We start from the raw sequence: 22472 nt of genomic DNA, 5'->3' as shown, positions 1-22472 counted from the left end.
CTACTGGATTCATGAAATAATCTATCTATCCTCATTAAGAGATTCTTCCTACACCAGTGAATTAGTATTCCCCATGATGTAAGCTTCAGTCTAATTATAAGCCTGAATATCAAATCAAAAATACAGCATTGGACAAAGTTCCCGAAATACAAGTTGTTGAATTGAAATACTTTCCAATGAGTGAAAATTAGTCAGTTCCGGAAGTTTTTTCGGTAGTTCTGTTCCTTCGTTTGCACATAGCAAATTATACCTCATGCTATTAGTTGCCCAGTGGTTGTACACATTATTTTTTGAAAAGTGTACTTATGTATGTGTATAAATTAAATACGTAGACGCTAGATATTTCTAACAAAGTTATTGAAATTGATTTTGAAATCATAACTGAATGATATGACTAAAGCACTTTTACATCAACTAGAGAGATACGATACTTCTTTTTATTAGATCCTTTTTTCTTTATTTTTGATTATTTAAATTTGATAACCATTAGCAATGTCCAAGTATTATTTGATGAAAAATGAATATTGGTGTATAAGATCTCAGTTGATATTTTAACACGCTCATGATTTCACTTGCCTAATGAATAGATTAATCAAATGCTTGTCTTCAAAGATTGCAGACACGCATTGAAATGAGTTGATGCGATTGAATTTTTAAAAATCTAAGTTTCATTAGTAAATTAAATATTTCACTATGTATATGTATGTGTGTTGCAGTTCTGAAATTCACTTAATTAAAATAACAATGATAGCATTAAAGATAAAGTGCTAGTTGTGCCACAATGGAAGTGAACAAGTGACTTGTCAAAAATGGACTTTGAAGTGGTCAACCGATATAAAAACAGAGGGGAACGAAGTTATTAAATTGGGTCGACACATGGCTGTTAACTAACAGTGATTCTCATGTATTATGGTAGCTCTTTGAAGAATTTTATGTGCCATATGACCAGATAATAGTCAAGTTTTTGTCGCCAAAATTTGCGAATTTTCGAGGTTGTCAGAGTTTAACATTTACCACAACATATGATACAACATCGTCACTTGGGCTCATTGTAATCAACTTTTAGTCTGATGGAAAATAAGCAACAATATCTAGACATCAGCAACAAAATACTGTGGGAATGGGCTGTAACCATTTCGTTTAGAGCTCCAAAGTTTGGAATCAACGAAGACCAGGAAAGATGAAGCACTAACTTGTGATCACTGCAGTCATTAGTTGGAATCAAAATAATCAGAGTTATCACTGTGATCAAAGTTAATATAGTATTAATTAGCAGTTATATTTGGTTTTTGCTCCTTCAGTACAAGCAAAATCAGGAATTGCATATACTTTACAGGATTTGAAATGCATGGGACAAGATTGATCTCGCATTTTTAACTTAAATCCCTCAGGAAAACATATTGCTAGTAATGAAGATTGCGCCACTAACATTACTTTTTTCTCACCAATGCATTTTTGTTCACTGTCATCAGTTACTAAAATTAACATTTATTCACCTTTACTGACGTTACACGACAGGGAAAAATATCATGAAAAAAAATGAATCAGGAACGGTTCAAATACAATAGAAAAAAAAAGATGAATTAGGTGCACAGCACCTACACGAAACATTGCAAAAACATTAAAACTGAAAATTTTCGCATTAGTAATACAAAGTAATAAATGACTGCTATCTCCTTCTAACCAGTTCGTCAACTTAAAAAATATTTTTTGAAATAAGTAGGACAAAAGGACAGATTACATTTCGCATTGGAAAGACGTCACGCGTAATCAGCTGCTACCCAAATGGCTACCATAAAAGTGTTCGGGAGGGAAAAGTTCTATGAGATCTACTCAATCATTACTTTACCAATTGACTTTACCTGATTCGACCACGACTGAATTACCATCAGAATCCATACTAGCAAGTCACAGTTGAGATCTTAGTTTTAAAATATACAAAGACGAGAGTAAATCGCCGGAAATGTTAAATAAAAATCGAAACAAAGTGGTATTATATGTCACATATATGTGTAGTACTTTGTCACACCTGTGCGTCGGTACATCAATGTGGACCAGCAATTAAAGAACGAACTTATATCAAGAACAACAACAATCTCCCGAAAAAAAAAGAGTGCAATAGCGAGGAGGGAAGAGCTTACAACATGAAAACGCTTTCTCTCTCCTTCAATTTTCTCACTGCACGTGGTACAACGGCATTACGTCACTTGATTACAGTTCGTTACACAACAAACCCGCATACAAATATATATATTTATATATATACATATATATCCACACACACACACATATATATATACAATACATACACATATATACATGTACATACACACGTGCAAACACACACGCACACACATACAGACACATACACACACATACACACATACACATACACACATATACACACACACATACATACATACACTGCAGTTTCACCTATCTATCCCGTTCGGCATCTTCCCAACTCGCAACATCAACCTCCATGTCCACGAATTTATGAATTTTTTTGAATTTCAGAATTTTAGAATAAAACTTAATTCGAATATCTCGAACTTTAGAGGAAAAAAAGGATTCAAATGTGATGCGATTCTAGGGCATGACTAGTACTACGACGGGTATACCAGGTTAGTTTATGTAGAACTAATTTAATGGGCTGATTTTCTAAAAGTAACTTGAAATAAGATATGCACATCTCTCTTCAAATGCCATAACAGCAGTTGTGCATGGAAAAGATATCAAAAGTTCGTTATTGTAATACCATGATAGATTATCCAAGTAACAGTAGAGTTAGCAGTTGAAAAAAGAAAATTTTCAATGAAGAAAACTTAAATCCAAAATTAAATACTATTCAATCTCTTAATTCAACGATTAAAACAAATTCCATTATTCATTCGCTGTTTAGATAAGGCTACTGACGGTTAGTTTATTCAAGCGAATGTATCGAGAAAAGCATGAAAATTGAACAAAAAACCGCTCAAATTACCTTTTATAATTTGTCACAGTTTGAATATTATCCATCCTTTTTCAAATCCAATTTGAATTTTAGGAACGACAAAAGAAACATTTCTAATTTTACTTAAATGCTCTCCTGCTTACCTAACTGTAATCCGTATTTATTTGACCGTTTTCTCAGTCTCGCAATTCTTATTATTCTTTGATGCTTCTTCAATTACTGCATTATTTTTCTCCCATTAATCGCCACGGAGAGCACCTCTTACCGTGCAACATTTCACTCGATACCTCAATTCTCTTGCCAAATGCTTTTTATTCTTAATGAGAGGGAACTCTCATTCTCAGTCCTTGACCACATCCAACTGATCTCCTCCCCCCGCCCTCAGACCTTCTTAAAATTAAAGCAATCCAGGATATCCGCAAATTAATGGTCCACACGAGTACACGACGCGATAGATGATAATGGATTTGTGTCATCTGTAAAAGTCGCTGTGAAATTACTGGTCTCCTGACAATATGTTTTTGCTGGAGCTGATGTTTACACATTTCCATCGCATTATTATCATTAGCGGGAAGATATGTCTATTCTCTTACTGATCACTTTCTTAACCTACTGATAGCAGATCATCATTTGGTATCATTTCCACCATCTTTTGTTTTATCAAATCAGTTCAAACATAATACCTATAAGTTAATGGTTGCTTTCAGTGTCTCACATCATTCAACTTAACACGCATCAACTGATGTAATTTGTATATTTGGTTGTAGGACGGCTTGCTTTAACTTCAGATTTCCGCATACAGTATTCAGTAATGGATTATGTGACAAAATGCCGTGGGAGAGGAGGAAAACATTTCATTTTAAGCGGTAAAAGATGAGTGGTGTGGGCGTAAAATGTTCATCTCAAAGTCTTTCACACCGAGAAAGATTTACCATCGATTTTTGTTCTTTTCAGAATCTATTCCATTACCTCGGCTCACATTTGTGATTTGTCTCGTTGTCAATTTAGCTGTACGCTAACAAAAAGTGTTGTTTACAGTTGAATTTACAATTATATATGTATATATATATCGTTATCGGTGATGTATTGCTAGGGTTAGACGTTATAAGTATCATCGTTGTATGGTCTGTTCAAGATCTCGGTCAGTGAGGTACTTATGATGTGACGCAGGACATCGTCGTGATAAAAATCAATTGGAGATACTCTGGATTGCTTTAATGGTGTAAATTTCTAGAGAAACTAAAATTTCGATATCGGTTATGGTTGCTGCTATTATACGGTGTTTTGGAGGTAGCAGTTGTTGACGAAATTATTTCCAACACTACGGCTACTTTTATACGACAAAATTCAATGGGCGCTTTTCTCGACAAGCCGAAAACTGACAAGAATAATGACCAAGGAGTGGCTCATGTAAGCTTAATCATCATTTTTTCATTGAAATTTAGAGATGTCACCATTTTTTTTGAACTGTCAGTATAAGACTTCGATGTACTTTTCTACTTTCAAACTTCTTAGTTATTCTTATAAATACCGATGGACTAAAAGGCCTTCAAATAGTGACATTTTTAGCATTCATTTCACTAAGTTATCTGGATTGCCATATTACCTTATCCTCTCTCTTAGATTTTGCGTCTTGCTCAAGACTTATTGACTATTATTAACGCTCACAGTATTAATCGCAACCACTTGTAACGACGATTACATTATTTGCATTATCCGCCACATTGTTGTTTCTATTCAGTCAGTTACTGTACGACTTATGTCAACGACTTCATCCTTCCGTGCTGAATATTCTTTCTATCATTATGAGTGCAGAGACGAAGTTTTCTTGTTCTTATGTACACATTAGTCTATTGTAAGGTATAGTTGAAACCCTATACCTTACATTATATCATCTTCATTTGAAATACTTTTCCTCTTCCTGTTGCAGGGTACCCGATATGCAGTAGCATCGATGCAGGGTTGGCGCATTGATATGGAAGATGCTCATGTTGTCGAAATTTCAATGTCTTCAGACCCGCCATTCCTTAATTGGTCGTTTTACGCTGTTTTCGATGGACATGCCGGGAATAAAGCTGCCCAACATTCAGCTGAAAATTTACTGAAAACATTGCTCGCCACATCACAATTCGCACAGGTTCTGCTTTTCGTCTTAGCTTTTTTTAAATTTTATTATGACACTTTTGACAATTCATTGTTAATAATTTAGGGATTGGACTTTTTCATTTCGTCTGATAGGTGTAATGAGTAAGAAATTTTTTTTCCTGAATTATAGAACAACTTGATGTTGTTTAAATTTGCTAATTACGAAAGGCCAAGTAATTATGATCGAAGTTTTTGTTTTCTCTCTGCTCTCCTGATTTGATGCTTTTTTAAAGAGAGATCTTCCCTTCTGAAATTTGGAGGGAATCCTTTTTTCAAATTGAAAATCTCTCAGCAGTTTAATACACAAATTGCGGATTTTATACATTAAATATTTTCCAATAAATTCAGATAGTGCAGAAGCTGAATCATTCATCGGGAGTAATGGATGCATCGACATTGTCACTTCTCGAAGACGGTATTAAGGAAGGATTTTTAACCCTAGATGCCAAATTACGAGAAAGGCATGAAACTGATGAGGACAATGAACGTAGCGGTACTACTGCCATATGCGCTATTGTGACCCCATCGCATATCGTTCTCGCGAATCTTGGTATGCTTTTCACTGGGGATAAGTTTTATGGACTCGAAGCGTTTTCTACTGTTTTTTTGAATTCTAACGATTGATGATCACCTTATACTTGACACCGAAGAGGAAATACATTCTTGATTTTTTTGACCTGCATGTTGACATTATGCAGGATGCTGTAGTTTTTATAATTTATAACCAGGGTTGTTGCGGGAGGAAACATCCTTTTTTCCTCTCACTAGCTTTTTCTTGACGTGTTAGACATTTATAGATGCTGATACAGTTGTTTCAAGTTCATGTTGTCTTTCCCTGCACTGTTGTGAAAAGCACTCGTTCATTTGTTTGCTTCGGACATTGGGCAAATTTACTGCCTTATAAGTAAGCCAAGCAATCGAATTCTTTGGGTTATATATTCATATTGTTAATTATTTCCTGGCGATATTTTTTATTTCATGAATATTCAGGCGATTCTCGTGCCGTCTTGGCACGGAAAGGTCAAGCAGCATTTGGTACCGAAGATCATAAACCCTTTCTTCCAAAAGAACGCGATCGTATCGTTAATGCTGGTGGTTCCGTGATGATCCAGCGTGTCAATGGTAGTTTGGCGGTATCTCGAGCGCTTGGCGACTTTGAATACAAAGCTGTTCCAGGTTTAGATGCAACAAAACAATTGGTCAGTCCGGAACCAGATATATATACGATTGTAAGAGATCCGGTAAGGACCCTCTGTTTGAGTAATTAAGTGGATGAAAGCTGATGTTTCATATTTTTGGTAATTGTGATTCTACTGATGGTGTAATTAGCAAAAAATAAATAATATCCATTAAAAGTTTGGAGACCAGGACCCTGAAAAGTTGATTGATTATATCTGACGTGCAGCTGTACCATCAGCAGGCTGTACACCACATTTTATTTATTTCTTAGAATCCTGTCCATTTTATCCTTCCCTTTCTTGATATTCTGGTCGTCTTTAATTGGTCTTTATTATTTCTGCTCTGTAAATTTTCTTTTCAGAAACTAATTGTCATATGCTTTACATGTGTATTTCAGCGATTGGATGAATTTCTGTTACTTGCTTGTGACGGGGTTTATGATGTCATGGAAAATGCTGAGATTTGTAGTTTCGTAGAATCACGTCTTCTCGTAACCAGTGATCTCTCCAGTGTTGCAAACCAGGTTACTTTTTTTGTAGGGGAGTGGGACTCTTATATCACTTATGATAATGTCACTTTGGGAAATGGTATTACTTGATCTAATCTTGAAATGTTTCTGGTGGACATCAGATTCAACGAAATATTGGTCAAAAATAAGTATTTTCTTGGAAGATTTTTGCTTATAAGATTCATATCACCACTTCTTCCACTTAACAGTTCTTCCCTTTTTTCACTTAACACTTCTTTCCTTCTCCCTTTTGAAACGGTTGGAAGCTTTAACATTTTCTAAAATTGTTTACAAAGATAGCTGATTTAAATTGTCATAGTATGGCTACTCATGATTTCCTCCTTATTGCAGTTTCTGAAGAAATTTTTGCTCGTAAGATGATTTAGAACTATAAATAGTTGCGAATTCAGTTAAGAGTTCGATGGGTTTTCTAGTGCTCTACAAAGATTAAAAGTTTTTAGATGGTTGAATTTCTTTCTAGGTGCTGGATGCTTGTTTATCGAAAGGCTCACGGGATAACATGACCATTATACTTGTCTGTTTCGATGCAGCACCAAAAGTTGATCAAGAAGCAGTCAAAAAAGAAGAAGGGTGGAAGCAAAAGATCTTTGAACGGGTGCAAGGTTCTTTTTCGAAATTTTTATGCAAAATATTGTCTTATTTATATCGGTTCTGCTTTTAGCATTCTTGCTTCTTACCAAGTGACGAACTGTAAGTTATGACTAAGTATATTGAAGTATGAATATCGATTAACTGTATAAAGAGATAGTGCAAAGTTAATGGGTACAAAATATATCATCTGCTTGTAATTATAATTCTTTTGATATTTCGATGATATAATCTAAAACTCGCTGAAGTTTACTTTTCAGAAATTCTCGAAGAGCATGGAAAGCATTCACATGTGGATGCAGAATTTATAATGCGTGAATTGGGTGGGAAAGTGACACAAGCCTGTCCGGCAGGTGTCAGTATCCATGCGGCACGATCAATTATTGATAGCATTTTGGCGGAATGTGAAGCACAGAATGAGATTACGCGCTCAGCTTCGTCTTCACCCGGAAGAACTTGATTTTTTGAAAAATTTTTTTCAAAGGTCGTAATTAACTTCTTTTTTTTTGATACTAGAAGTGAATTGGAAAACCTGATTTAGAAGCATTTGTGCTAAACTCACTGTAGATATTTTTGTCTGGTGCTTGACTGAAGCTGTTTTGTGAACTAGCAACATAAAAAGTATTTGCAAGTTGTTTGTGGTTAAGATTGTGATTGATTCGTTCATTAATTCAGATATGCGTAATCTGCCGCAATCATCTACTTCTTTGTGCTAAACAAAATCAAGTCCAGTGGAATTGTTGGTGTTGAATAACGTTGGTGGATCACATGAAGTTTTTTATCTTGCTTACTAGGGGCACACTGGTTGTAGAAATATTTCATTTGACATTTTTTGAAATAAGGCTTTCTACTACTTTGTCGTATTAGCTGTGAGCAAATGTAAGCAATGTCAGTTATTTTTTTCTAAATTTTTGTATTCTTTTTTTATTTCTTTATTTTTTTTTTGCGAGTTAAATGTGATCTTTTTTGATCTTAGATTTCAAATGGAAATTTTTGTTGAATTGCATAAGTTCTCCCTGCAATTTGATAGGTAAAGTTCTTGGGGGAAGGTTTGTTATGAGTTTAAAAATTCATGGAAATTTTTGCACAGTGCCGAGTCATCAACTTAACCAATTTAACCGCGTTCAATTGGATGAAGTTGATGACTGGGGAATATAGAGCATATAACACGATTTGCTAAGTCCTTAAAGGGAGATTAGGTGACTGCTGACATTTCCAAGTTCTGCTATAAACGAAAGAAAGAAAACTCTTTGAAGGTGGGATGTTTTATCGATTCGGAGAATTTCTTGAGATCAGTTTTCCGGAGTTTTGAATATTGATGGTAATATGGGACTACTTTTTTTTTAAATTTCAAATTCATTTCAGCAGTTTTCTTGAGCAAGTAAATCAAATTCAATGAAAGACCTAGTTTTATTTACGAATGATAGCAATCAGCGAATGGATACCACTAGCAACACATGAAGTATATGGTTGACTTTAGATTTGGGCATATGCTGCATTCAAGAGTCCAATGTAATGTTTTTAACTTTGGACTATAATACAATTTTTCTTATTAAACAGAATATTCTGTTTTAGAATCATACCTAGACGGAAATTGCTGTTTTTTATGGAATGATTGGAATTTTGAAGTGCGCAATTTGTTTTTGTAGGTCCGAAAGAAATATGAAACAAATTATTATCTTGAAAGTTCATGCAATTTGTAGAAAATTATGCGTTTTATAACTATTGGAATGCATGCGATATTTGCTTTGTTTAAGTCACGTTCTTAAAGTCCTTTACCTGCAAATTAGAAAAATCCATTACTGGCACTCTTTTATCCATTCAAATTCTTTTTTTATTGGATAATTATCTACCGTTTGGGGAAAATTTTGATCTCACGAAGCTACGATTCTGCTGGATGTCAAAAAATTTCCATCCCTTTAAAAGTGCAGTGAAGCGATAGTTTCTATTTCCGTGTTATCAAACTTCAAATGCAAATGGAAAATCAATAGTTGGTTAAGCTTTTGTTTTCGACTGTTATGGTCTATTTTTCTGCTCATTGTTGCTGTTTCTTGTCCTAGATCTTCAATCGAAAACTGATCGTTAAATTTTAATTTTTAAGGAGACGCCTGATGCACATATTATTTGTATGACCTGTTTCAAACACCACCTTCACACTTTTTTTTCTTACCCAGCTTCATGAAATGGAGCATATTCTTGTACATCATACATTTAGATCATATTTTTCATGGAAACATTTATTGGTATTGTTATGCGATTTTTATACACGTGCTACATATTGGTTCATAAGGTGCTTGGGTGGGTGTTTTTGATGTGTCTTCAGCTTTGCTGAGGATTGTTAGCTCATCATGCTAGATTTGGCATATTATTTCCCATATTTCTATGAAGATCTGGAACATAAGAAACTTGAAATAGTCAAAGTCAAACTTTTTAAAAGTTCTCTTTGATTGATTGTTGGGGAAAGCAGCTCCAGTCGGTTATGCCTCACTGATATCATTGATAGCAGGATCCCTTTCTTTTTTTAAAATATGAGTTCATCATTTTCCAGTCTCATTTTTTTAAAAAATGGAAATTTTCGTAATTCTTCAGTTACTTTTAGTTACTTTTTCGTTCTTCTTTCCATCTTTTACTCCCACATTCTCGTCCGGTGCGAAACTTCTTGCAACTTAAAGTTCTATTTTCCAGTTTAGGATTTTAACTTTTTTTTTAAAGTTTCTTTCGAACATAAAGATATGTTTGGCACTAAGAGATTAACTGTATTTCTAGAGAGAGGGGGATTTCTTGGTTTCGTTTTTTTTTTTTGACTATGTAGAACATATGAGCTCATTTCAATGTAAAATAAACATTTTGTTCTGAATTCATCCTTCCATGGTACATAATATGCTGGTAATAATCAGAAAATAGGCACAGATGTTTGGCTTTTAATAAATTCTAACAAACTTTTACTAAGCAGTTGAGATTTGTTTTTTAAGCATGTAAGTATTTGCGATATGTGGGTTATCCGTGTGATTTACAGATGCATTTGAAAATTTTACATCATCTGTAAAAAATTGATGGTCATGGTTGATGGCATTCTGTTGACACTTTAAATCCACATTAGTTCAACATTGAGACATCCTAAAACAGATAAACTTGGATTTGTCTCGAATTAAATCGTCTTAAATCTTGCATCCTTTACTTGGAAACTATTTCATTTCATACATTTATTCATCGTAATTAACAAGAAGTGTCATGTTTCTTCATCAAATCAAAAGAAGTAGAGAAAATTGATATGCATGCATAGTACAGGCAATAGTATAGACTAGAAATGACTGCTGTGAAAATTATCCAGGAAGTCTTTATTTCTTTAATTTCTCTTTTAAACTTGAATGTTAAAGCTTAGTATATTCTAATTTGGCTGTTCTTTAGGATTATGCCAGCTTAGTCTTTATTAAATGAATATTCATCAAATATAGCTTTTATGAGCTTCATCGCTGTATGATAGTTGTTCATTAAATTTCAATTGTGTTAGTTTTTCTATACAATTTTGCCAAAGGACTGGCTTTTTGGCTTCTTGGTAGTACTGAATGACATCCAACAGTTACGGTTTGCAGTGCCCGAGTGTATTCATAGTATCCTGTTGTCGGGTCACATCGAATCCGCTTCAGTACAGCTACCTAGAAAAAAATTGCAATTTTCCCCGGATTCTGAAGGATTATTTAAAATTTCCGATGTTCTCAAAACTGTAGACACTAGATGATTCACAATTTTTTTGAAGAAATCAACAAACGTTAATTACTTTTTACGAATTGTTATACAAAACTTGGACAATACAGTAGAGCTATGGTTTCTTAAAATATCAATTAGCTTTACCTGTCGTTTAATTGGCATACAAAACGAGCCTGAACTCCCACGACTACGACGACATAAACAATGTGCTTCAGAAATAATCTTTGGCTCTCGATTTTCATCATGATTCAATCTAAAGTTCAGGAATCAATTAAGTTCGAAGCTTACAAAATAATGATTTCAAAGATTGGAACCACTGAAAATTAAATTATCGGGAAGGCTTGAATAAATGAGTAAAGGGAGTTGAATGGCTCTCACATTCAAAGATTTTACGAAAATCGTTAAACATCTTGATTACTGTTATCAAAAGATACGGCTCTTAAATCTTAGCAAATACTGGAAGTATGTGACAAAAATAGATTAGAATTCGTCGTAGAGCTGCATCAAAAAAATAACATAAAATTCTTCGAAGAAAAACTTAGGACTGATTTTGATGAAATCAAAAACTGAATTCAAATTAAACAGTAGGAAAGACGGACGATCTGTGAAAGATCAATCAGTTCTACCTAGGGATTTGTTCTTTTACTCCAGTAAAAATTCAATGTTACATTGATCAGAAGTATTCGTGAGGAATCAAACTGGCATGTTTGTCATATTTGTCATTGTTTGAAAAAGAATTAATATTTCCAAAGTCTTATTTTCTGTTCGGGACTTCTGAGAGGGAAAAGAGGTGAACCACGGAAGATATGTTTACGCAATTTTATAATTTAGAAACAAACTTCCATTGCCATGGGCACAGAGACCGTTGTATTGTTGTAGAATTAATGCCTGTTTCTGGTTTGGTACTACAAAAACTTGATTCTGGCACTGGTGGATTCCAGTCTTCATCACCAATTTCCAGAATTTCTAATTCGGACGTTTCAGTAAACCATCGAAATAACCTCCAGTTCTAAAAAATAACAAATTTTGTTAGGCTTTTAATTTTTAATTGCAATCACAATAATATCAGATATCTTGTTAGTTTATAGGATATTTCAGCTAGTCGGTTATCAGTGTACGAATAATCTCTATAAAAGTGCAAATGCAATCAGTATTTTGGCCTTATAAGTAAGCTACAGGAATAATCATTCTTGGAGATGCTAAATTTTTTGGTATTCATAAATTAACGAGTTGATATTCCGGGAGATCTTAGATGATTTTTGAAGTGATTACAAGAAGATCGGAAGAAAGTGGGTGGAGCAGAAACGAAAGGAGTTAAGGTATAAGAATGGCTTCTGCTTGTGATCTATTTTTTTAAATAATCCAAACGCAGACTCAATTTCATCAGTTGACCCATATTTTACGCAAGAAGTTAGCAATGAGAACGAATTGTCCGTAATTTGAAATGACTTTTTTTTTGTTCATATTTGATTTTAGTTAAATAATTAACAATGATGCATTCTAAATTGTCATCTTTCATCTTCTCCTTCCTTTCAAAAACCCTATGACATAATTAATCATCATCCATTTACGTAGTTGTAACAGATGCTTTTGCAAGTCATTTGTAGGATTTCTTTTTACTGCTACTTATAAATTGTAGAAATAAAATATACACCCACTCATTCCTTGGATGAAGCATTTTAATTTTGGCACTGCTGCAGAATGCAACTTTCCGTAGATTATAAAGACATTTAGTTAAGTATGGACAAAATAAACTTATAGTAACGATATATCCTTCCTATTTTCAACAAGGCTAATGCAATTTCGGAGTAATTCGGCATATATTACTGGGAAGCAAAAGGCTTGTTAAAGAGTTACTTAATTGTAACAAATCAATAGTTAATCATGTTTAGACCAATTGTAATGAAGAATATAAGCCATATGGTAACATGTAAAACATACCAAGTCAACAGGTTCTTTACAAAGATTTTCAAAATGGATTTTGTGATGTTTAGCATTGGTAAATGGAACACATAGTATCAGAAATATTATGAGCAAAAGAGCGGTAAATGGTATAGGAAGTTTCAGTAGTCGAAGAATTCGCAGTAGTGTAAAAGGAGTTGCGTTGATTGTAGCAGCATGATGCTGTGATATGCGTGAATCTTCTGGAGCATCCAAGATTGTCGTTCGTAGTCGACCAATCCGTATTTCCATTTCTGCGCATCAAGTTCTCCATGTGTCAACTATAATAACCTCCCACCTGTTCATCAACTAGTAGGGAGAGGGACGAAAGGAATGAGTAGGTAGAAATGAAAGGCGGTATATGACATTACAGCTGCAACACAAAATGACCCACAAAAAAATTAGTGAAAAAATCCCAAGATAAAAGAGTATTTTTGCAGCAAGTTTGTTTGAAAAATTTTTGGACTAAAAGGAAAAAAGTGGAAATTCCAGGTTAAATTTTCAACAAAATTCGTTGTTTTCATTCGCTACCATTCTCCAATCATCAGTTCTGATAAGATTACTGGAAAACAAGACGGTGACAAAGAAAAAAAAAGTTGCTGAACATGTTTCAATTTACAAATGCTGGTAAAATACCATTCAAATTCCACCAATATATCAGAAACATTAGTAGATGTGCGGCTGAAAATGTGCGGCTGAAAAAAAAGCAGCGAAACATATTGAAATATCAACATTCAACAGGCTGAAATGTACTGATATCAACTTTAAATGGAACTTTTGATTATAAATTACTTAGCAATTTTTGAAATTCATCTTATTACATTAGAAAATTAAATCCGGATGAGACAAGAATATTTTAACATTTTCAATAAAATTAAGTCAAAATTATCCTTGCAGTATTTCAAGTTATTCTTAAATTGTTCTTCTAAAAGTAAGCTTTTAATAAGCAGTGGCGTCTTGTCCCTATCAGTAAGTCCTGTCTCAGAGATGGTTTGTAACTGAGAGGATTTCATTGACGAAACTTCTGCAAGGTTGAATTTGCATTTCATAATTGCTGATTGATTTAGATAATATCATTCGTTAAATATCATCGATTAAATATCAGTTGCATAGAACGATGCTTTATTTGAATCATTAGGATTCAGAATCCCTTTTGCTCTCTCGCTTCTCAATGAGGATTGGGCCAGAAAGTTAAGCAAGACAAAAATAGAATCTTTGATAGTCTTACTAACAAACTTTGTCCTGCATTAGAACGATTTCGTTGTCAAATTGATATCGGAAATAATTTAAATATCTGAAATAAATGAATGAATCCAGAACAATGATTTCAAGTTCTTGCCATTCGAACTTCAGCCTTTCAACAAAATCATTTCTTGAATCCGCATACTGATACTACTACCATTATTAATCATTTTTGATGTCAATTTATTCGACGTAAAATTCATTACATCGTATCACTCACTTGCCAGTAAATGTTTCTTCATGTCTTTGTTTCCTTAATTTTTTTAAACCCTAAGGGTCTAAAATTTAAAAATTAGACGGCCTTGAACGAGTTCAGAAGAGTACGCGTGTGTGTATAGTGCAACATTTTTTTGCCAAATTTTGTTATAAATGTCAAATTTCATTTTTCAAAATTGACAAATGTATCAAAAAATACATAAAATATAGGAACCATTTCTCTCTTTCTCTTCCATTGATTATTTCGAACTAAATTTAGATCGAGTTGATTGCACTAATTAATCCGTTTAGAACAGTAGCATGAATGAATCGATCCGATAACAAGGAAAAGTAACGGAGAATCAATGGTATGTTCCTAGCAATGCTTGGCTTGAAACAAATCTTAATGAAAAAAAAAAAACATCCGGATTAAGCAAGCAAAGAAATTTTTTTTGAAGAAATGTGAGAGAAAATTTGATTAGGGAAAATTTTATTACCGAAAAGATAGTAGACGGTGATCACTGCTTGATAACGATGACGAAATGCATGACAGTGATGATAACGACGTATCAGTTATCATCATCCAGGTTAATATTGATTCAGTTCTTGATATGATGTGGATGTTTCATGCATTAATAACTCAAATGGTTGAAATGTTTGCATTTATTTAAATTATTCCATATCTTTACCATTTAATGGTCATTTGAAAGCAACTTTTTGTAAGTTTAATTCAATTTTGTCACGTATGAATTTCACAAAAATACCTAAAATGCTCACGGTACAGGTAGATAGATACGTTGGAGAAGACTCCTCCTGTCCTTCCTATTACATTTATTGTGAAAATTTCCTCAAACAAACTGAAATTTCTGCATTTAATACTTCCCGCGATTGCCGGGAATAACAAAATAATATGAATTCGAACCTGCTCTCGATTACTGTCCATCCGCATCAATCTTTGCCGTATCTCGCAATCCCAACACTCTCTTCTCCCTTACGGCACCACTTCAAACATTTCAATCATTCGTCAGTCTGTTCATTTCTATAAATGAACACCTGCATACAAAGGCAACCGCAAAATACCATATGATTAATGCTGAGGGTGCCGAGAAATGGCTATTGGTCAAGAAAAGATCAGTGGATGGACTAAGTTGAGGTCAGTTCTATTTGTATTTGACTTAAATGGTATGGTTCAACCTTCTTCTCCAAACGTTCATGAACTTCAAATGTTTTATATCTCGCAGTGACGTTTATTTCTAGCTGTTCAGAACTGTTTGTATTTCCTTTTTAGCTTTATGTTCCAGTTGGCTATCAGGTTGTAGAAGGCAATTCTTCCATATCCGAGAGCATCAAAAAATCATCGATTTGCAAAGTGGAGATGAAACCTAATGATGATGCGAAAGTTAAGTTCGATATCGGCCAGGAAGTTAAGGAAGGATCAGAGCAGCCATCGAAACAGGTTCGCCCATATTTATATTGTGTAGTTTTATAAATTTGTTAGAATCTCTTTAAGCCATATTTTGTACTTTGTGAGTTTCTAAGACGATTCTCAGCTTGATGATTCTTTTTTCTTATTCAATTACTTTAAAGTTCCTTTTTTGTGATGGCTGGTTGTGATGGCTTCACTTCAAAGTGTTTGTTTTTTTTCGCGGCTTTTTTTTATTGGAGAAATTTCCGTGAATTTCTTTCATTGTTGTGGTGCTCGTCTTGTAAATCTTTTGGTTGCTGTTGAACTCTGAATGTTTGTTATCACATTGAATTATTTTGAACAGCTAGAACAGTTACCAATATCGCGAATTTCTCTGATCTCGTTAACAAGCGTTAGAAATTTCCAAACTGCCAAAGTGATTAGAAATCTTTTTAATCATAAGCAAGTTTCGTTTCCTTCTCCTTCGTTTTTCGCCTCATTACCTGAATCAGTTTTCTAGCTTGCTTTTTTGATTTGAAATGGTCTTTTTGTAACACTTAGATTTCAATCATTTGATTTCATAAAGAAGCAGCTCTTTCCGTCAGTCTGTTTTCTAGCGTTCTTTGGGGAGAAATCAGAAATATTGTTTTTAAATACCTATCATTTGATGCCTCATAATCTTTAAGGGATATAATTTAATGACTTTCGAATCCTGATCGGCTTTAACTCATGGCTGCTAAATAATTGGATTTTAAATCGAAGATAACATTCGAAGTTATTTTCCATTTTGACAGAGAACTTTTTTCATTTCTAGGATAACGATGAAGTCGATGGCGATGCTGAGAACATAGTGGATGAAGAAAACAGTGATCAGACAGGACTTCAACGTACACCACGAAGTAGCGGAGATGATGAGGAAGGGGTGGTGATGGAGGAGGGTGTACCTGGACCTTCCGATTTCAACAGGAATTTGCCCTTTTATGGAACAGGTAATATGCTTTAGGTTTTGGAAATCTAGCGATCGTAAGGTTACAGATTCTGCACAGAATCTGATGTGCATTTTTTCTAGATCACGCTGCATTCCACCTACCAACAAATCTTGAAATTCGTGAAGGTGTCGACTACCAGTGTCCGGTGCAAGACTGGACAACAGACGATGATTATTACGATGACACAGAACGTGAAACTTGCGTTTGGCGACCGACAAATCTCTTGGAAGTTGCGGAAATTAATGATTACCTTTCCATTGCACTTTCAAGCTTTAATATTGAACAAGACCGGGTATATCTTCAGACAGCTTTTACAAATTGCTCAAAAATTTTCTCTTTCGATTATCGATCTGTTGCTCTTGTTATATAACGTTATTTAAGGTAAACTGAAAATCACTCCTGAAATAATTTCAAATCAAGAATTATTTTTCATTTGCTGCCATTGCGGTGATATCGGTTAAGCAGCGCCGATTGATGGCATGTTTGTTTAAAGTGTGTAACGTTTGGTGACATCTGAAAAAGATCTAACCAGAAGATGAATTAAGCGAACAGATGTAATAGCTAGCGAAATAGACGAACAGCAATGGTATCCTGCGTATAGTCATGCATCAGTGAGCGAAGAACTGTTTTGAATAAATTGGTCTTTCAGAACAACAAACGATTGAAAACACATTTATGTTTCATTTTTTCCTGCTTCTTTTTGCTTCCACTAATTTGTCCTATTCTTTTTTTAAATAATTTCAGGCGATGTTTATTCTGCAATCATCAGATTATAATATCGAAGAAGCTAAACATCAGCTCGCTAAACGACGAGTCAAAAAAGAACCATGGAGTGAGGAAGATACAACTGTTTTCAAGCAAGCACTACAAACATATGGCAAACATTTTAATAAAATCAAGCAATTGGTTCGTTATTTATTTAATATATGTGGTTTTTATAGATTTTCTTAGTTTCTTTTTAGGGGTCTTCATAAAGTTAAAGCGGTTACTATAAGTTTAAAGGGCTAAATAATTCTTATTTTTGAAGCATCCTCGAAGAAAAACAAATGGTTAATCCTCTGCATTGCAAGCACTTGACATACAATCGCGTCATATTTAGTTTTAGGACAAGCCGACACTTAGCTTCAAGTTCGAAGAACTGAGAAAGCTTGTGGTCTGTCTCGGGTTTGAGAACTTACTCGGTAATTCTGCAAATAAATTTTAGTTGCCACACAAATCGATCAAAGAAATTATTAACTTTTATTATGACAATAAGAAGAAACTCAATTTTCGAAGTGTTATTGATGTTTTCTTGGAAGAACACAATCCTGAGTCCAGGTAACTGCTTTTTGTCGTATTCATATCTCATTTGACCATCACGGATACATTAGAATGTCACTAACACCAACAGATAGCAGCAGTACTAGGGAGTATTCTCACGAATAATTTAGAGAGCAAACTGCAATCTAAGAATAGGAAAAGCAAAAAAAAAACTTCCTGGAAGTCATTTGAAATATTTTGCTTTTCACTCCAATTGTTATATGAATTAATTGCAATTTATATTCGATTTACGGTAAACTAACAATAAATCTGAGAAAGTGACTTCTAATTTTATTGTATAAAACTGATCTTTTGTATTAGCTCTGAAGACGGTGATGTGGACAATATAGAGAAGCAAAGCAATCGATGTTACAACTGTGAACAGACAACAAATTTGCGTCATATGGGTGATTTAAAACTTTGCAACGCCTGTTTTATCCATTTTAGGTATCCCTTAGATTGTAGTTATTAACTTTTTCGAAAATGTTTGTTATATAGAAGAATTATATCTTTATTCGTCGCCGTCCTCTGAGTTATGTCAGAGCTTGTTATGCACTGGTAGCTTACTTGATCGTTTACGTATCCACATTATGTTGAAGATTTTGAGTGAATCGAAATATCGAGTTCATCTTTTGTGAAATTTGTATAAATCTATGAATCTTGCAGGAATTATCATCGTCACAGACTGTGCCTGAAACCAATGAATTTTGATGGAAACGCTAACGAAGCTATGAAGTGTCCTAAAAGTAGTTTTTGAAAGCATTTAAAGGCTTCAAAATTTAGAATAATGCGAAATCTTCATTTTCTTGCAAAAGTTTCAACTGAATAAATAAAATATTAAATAAACCAGTGTTATTCTAGATATAGCAGAAATCGTGGAACGATTTGTGGAGTTTGCAACTGAGGAAGAGGATACTCCACAGTCATCATCATTAAAGAAAAGTGTTGCTGAAGTGGAAGACGATGACGATTTACAGATTGTTAGTGTTATTCGACCACCGGAAATGCGATACACACGGATCTTAAAGCATGTTTTCTTACGTTTTGCTGGGATATTTAGGAATTTCACTAACAAATTACTTTAATATTTTCTCGATGTTAACAATTTCTTATGAACAGTTACATTTGTCTTTATTTATGACTGGTATTTCCGGACAAAAACCTTCACTTCGAATATTTCTTTTTCTAACTACTAGCATCTCATTCAGTGAATGGATTATGGGGAATGGTTTGAGGGTTTACATCGTGAGCGTTTTTCAGATAGAATGTTTTTTCAGATAGAATGTTTCAGATAGAATGTAAAAGATGCATTTATATGATATGAATAGGTTGATCTCATGTAACTTTTCTTATATTTTCTAATAAATTTTTTTCATATTCCAGACAGTTAGAACGGGAAGAAATGCTTGCACGGGGAAACTGCGTAAGACTGGAGCATACATTACGAATTCAATTTGAAAAGGAGTTAAACGAAAGTTGGTTTTTAGAAAAGGACTTGGGAATTTTTTTTATAAGACTTGAATTTTATCGTAAGATTTTGTGATAAGATTAATAACTAATTTGCCTCAAAATGGAATTGAAAGATTTTGTTTAAACTATTTGTAATATTTCAGATATGGAGCGTTATCGAATTGGTCGGCTTCCGTCGTCTGCAGCTTCTGGTCGCCCTCGACGTTCTCCGTCATGGTCCTACAAAGAAAAATGGCAGGCTTTGTTTGGTAGGTATCACTTCTAATTTAAAAAACAAACGGATTTTAAAAATACATTTTCTTTCTTCAAACAACCCTTGGAATTTAAAAATATTCTAAATTTTTTATTATAATGCTCAGCGTCTTTAAATATTGTTTAGTAGTTGTAGCGAATATTTTCCTGCACCCTCTTTCCATTCTGATCTGCAAAACCAAATTTGATTTTGCAAGTTCTTCGAATTTTCAAACCATCTTTTTCGTTAGCATTTCAACGATATGGAAAGGATTTCGATGCTGTCGCAGAAGTGCTGGAAAGTAAGACTCCGGATATGGTGAAAGCTTTTTATTATGAAATGCGAGAAAAAATTGACGATGTGAGCTTGGACATCTCTTCTCATGCAATTTTGCCATTGTTATCATTACGTTTTAATCTTATATTTATCTTCAAAATTATAATTAAATCGCACCCTTCTGTTTCAGAACAGAATTTTAAAGCTCCACTATTCCTGGCCAAAGGGGCCTTAAAAAAATGAGCCAAAAAAATGGAATGGACAGCTTCTCCAAAAACGGGGACTGCGTGTCATTTCCCATGTGATTTTGAGATATTTCGGCTATTATTTGATCATTATTATTGTAGTGGTATTGTTGGTGTTGATTTTTCAGTTCAACCATACATGTTTTTCTGTACATCGTAGACGCAAAAATTGAATCTCTATACAAGTAATAACTGTCAGTCTTCTCATCAGCGGTTAAGCTATCATAGTGAAGCATAAATTTATTTTGTATAATATTTGATTTATAAATACAGGGTTCATGACCAAATTTTTGAAGTTTTGAACGTTTTCAGTTTCAGATGATCAGCAAAACCAGTGACTATTATCGCAAGCTAGCTGACACTTATGATTTTGAACGGAAGGTCGAAGTTGATACATCAAATGAAGTTGTTGATGTCGAATAAAAGTAGTGCATTTTCTTACCGAAGATGGAAATAGCAATTAATTCTTTTTGATTTCTGGCATGGCAGTGTCCTTAAATTATTAATTCTCGACATATCAAAAGAGTTATGTTAGAAGCCCTGCTCAGCATTGAATGGCTTGGGTTGTTAATTGTAAAGTAGTTTGGTTTTGAATATCGAGACTTTTATAGTTTTTTTGAATTCAGAAAAAAATTTTTCTGCTAGAATATTTCTGTTAAAATTTCTGCTAAAATACGAAAAAAATTTTTTTCTGCTAAAAAAATATTTCAATTTATTCAAAATATATGGTACATTTCAAGTGATTTTTATCTTATTGGTCTCGATTTTTTCAATTTCTCGTGAAATGCCTGGAAAGCCATTCCTGAATTGCCTTTTTTGATGAAGTCAGGTTGTGGAACATCGGGAGAGTTGTGTGAAGTCAGATCTGCTTTTTATTTTTACTGTTTTTCCTATGATTTACTTTGTTAAATAGTTTTGATAAAACATTTCGTCTTAGCTGTTAATTGTTTTGGCTAAGCCAGACATCGACGACACAGCTCTGTTAAGTTTCGAAACATCATAGATACCAAAATATGCTAAGTTAATACTTTATCAATTTATATTACAATTAAGTGTTGCAGGGGATTAAATGTTTAAGTTTAAATGAAAACTTTAAATTGAATTAAATTTAAAAAAAACAAAAATCGGGAGTGTTTTTTTTATATTGGAATGAAATGTTATTGGGAGTTAGGTATTCGAAATAGTGGAAGTAAGTGATCAAATACTGAGAAGATAGGAAATCGATATGTGCTCAATTGGAACGTCCATCCATGTGGGGACATTTAATGCAATCATATCAAAATAATGTATTACTTTTGGAATATGATGTATTATTGATCTGAAAAGTTGTCGGCCGAATTGTCGTACGGGTTGAGGATTACTTTGTAGTAATTGATCTATGAATATTTTGAGTTTTTATCATTTGAAAATTGCAGAAAAAGCGATTTTGTATGTTTGTTTCCCTTCCAATTGTTGGTTTACAGATGTTTCCATACGTTTTCCTGTATTGTTCATCAATGTAACAGTTTATGCTTAAATGTGAGAAGTGATTCATTTAGCTGACATATCTTATCAAATTAGATTTCAATTATCAAAAATGATCTTGTCTTCCTTTCAAATATTTCCCATCATTTCATTTCACTAGCTCCTTCCTAATTCTTCTGTTCCGCTTATTCCATCAGTCAAATGCTTTTTATTAATTTGAATCATTCAGAAATTTCGAAAGGAATTCAACAGATTTATAATTTATCAGCAGTTAATGAAGAAGACGAATAGTTTCCGTCTATTCTTCCTGAAATTTTCCGGACAAGTGCTTTATTACATTTCAAACTAACCTAACTTGCTCTCATATATCGAGATTAATGAAAAGCATGCATTGATATCCGGATCGCAGATATCTGATTAACTACTGAATGCATTGTAAACATAATTTCGGTTACTGCGATAATCTTTCTCGTGTTGATCACCAGATTTCTGTTTGCTACTTAGCAGTGGTACTTATCTGCGATCAGATTTCTGTTTGTTCACCAGATTTCTGTTTGCTACTTAGCAGTGGTACTTATCTGTGTTCAAATATTTCTCGAATATTTCTTCACT

General features: G+C 33.8%; 3 protein-coding genes across 3 annotated transcripts; 2 read left to right on the top strand and 1 right to left on the bottom strand.

Annotated features, from left to right (window-relative positions):
• Positions 1-4303: 4303 nt before the first annotated feature.
• LOAG_04869 (phosphatase 2C containing protein) lies at positions 4304-8001 on the top strand (the record flags this gene model as incomplete). Its single annotated transcript, XM_003140406.2, has 7 exons — positions 4304-4363; positions 4884-5090; positions 5447-5648; positions 6089-6339; positions 6675-6800; positions 7267-7408; positions 7655-8001. 7 exons carry the CDS (start codon positions 4304-4306, stop codon positions 7852-7854), a joined length of 1188 nt encoding a protein of 395 aa, XP_003140454.2. The 3' UTR covers positions 7855-8001.
• Positions 8002-10885: 2884 nt separating this feature from the next.
• LOAG_04868 (hypothetical protein) lies at positions 10886-13295 on the bottom strand (the record flags this gene model as incomplete). The annotated part of the gene is made up of 4 exons (XM_020446700.1): positions 10886-11050; positions 11247-11355; positions 11942-12111; positions 13044-13295. The coding sequence occupies 4 exons, from the start codon at positions 13293-13295 to the stop codon at positions 10886-10888; spliced, it is 696 nt and encodes a 231-aa protein (XP_020302992.1).
• A 2276-nt stretch (positions 13296-15571) lies between these two features.
• Positions 15572-20997, top strand: LOAG_16438 (hypothetical protein). The gene is made up of 13 exons (XM_020449091.1): positions 15572-15633; positions 15782-15936; positions 16700-16874; positions 16955-17166; positions 17619-17780; positions 18079-18191; positions 18495-18620; positions 18840-18919; positions 19035-19200; positions 19557-19648; positions 19787-19891; positions 20126-20235; positions 20715-20997. The coding sequence occupies exons 2-13, from the start codon at positions 15856-15858 to the stop codon at positions 20817-20819; spliced, it is 1527 nt and encodes a 508-aa protein (XP_020307464.1). The 5' UTR covers positions 15572-15633; positions 15782-15855; the 3' UTR covers positions 20820-20997.
• The last annotated feature ends 1475 nt before the right edge of the window (positions 20998-22472 follow it).

Source organism: Loa loa (genome assembly GCF_000183805.2).
Source record: "Loa loa unplaced genomic scaffold supercont3.3, whole genome shotgun sequence".
NCBI lineage: Eukaryota > Metazoa > Nematoda > Chromadorea > Rhabditida > Onchocercidae > Loa > Loa loa.
The sequence above is the reverse complement of the archived record's forward strand: the minus strand, read 5'-3'. Positions and strand labels throughout refer to the sequence as shown.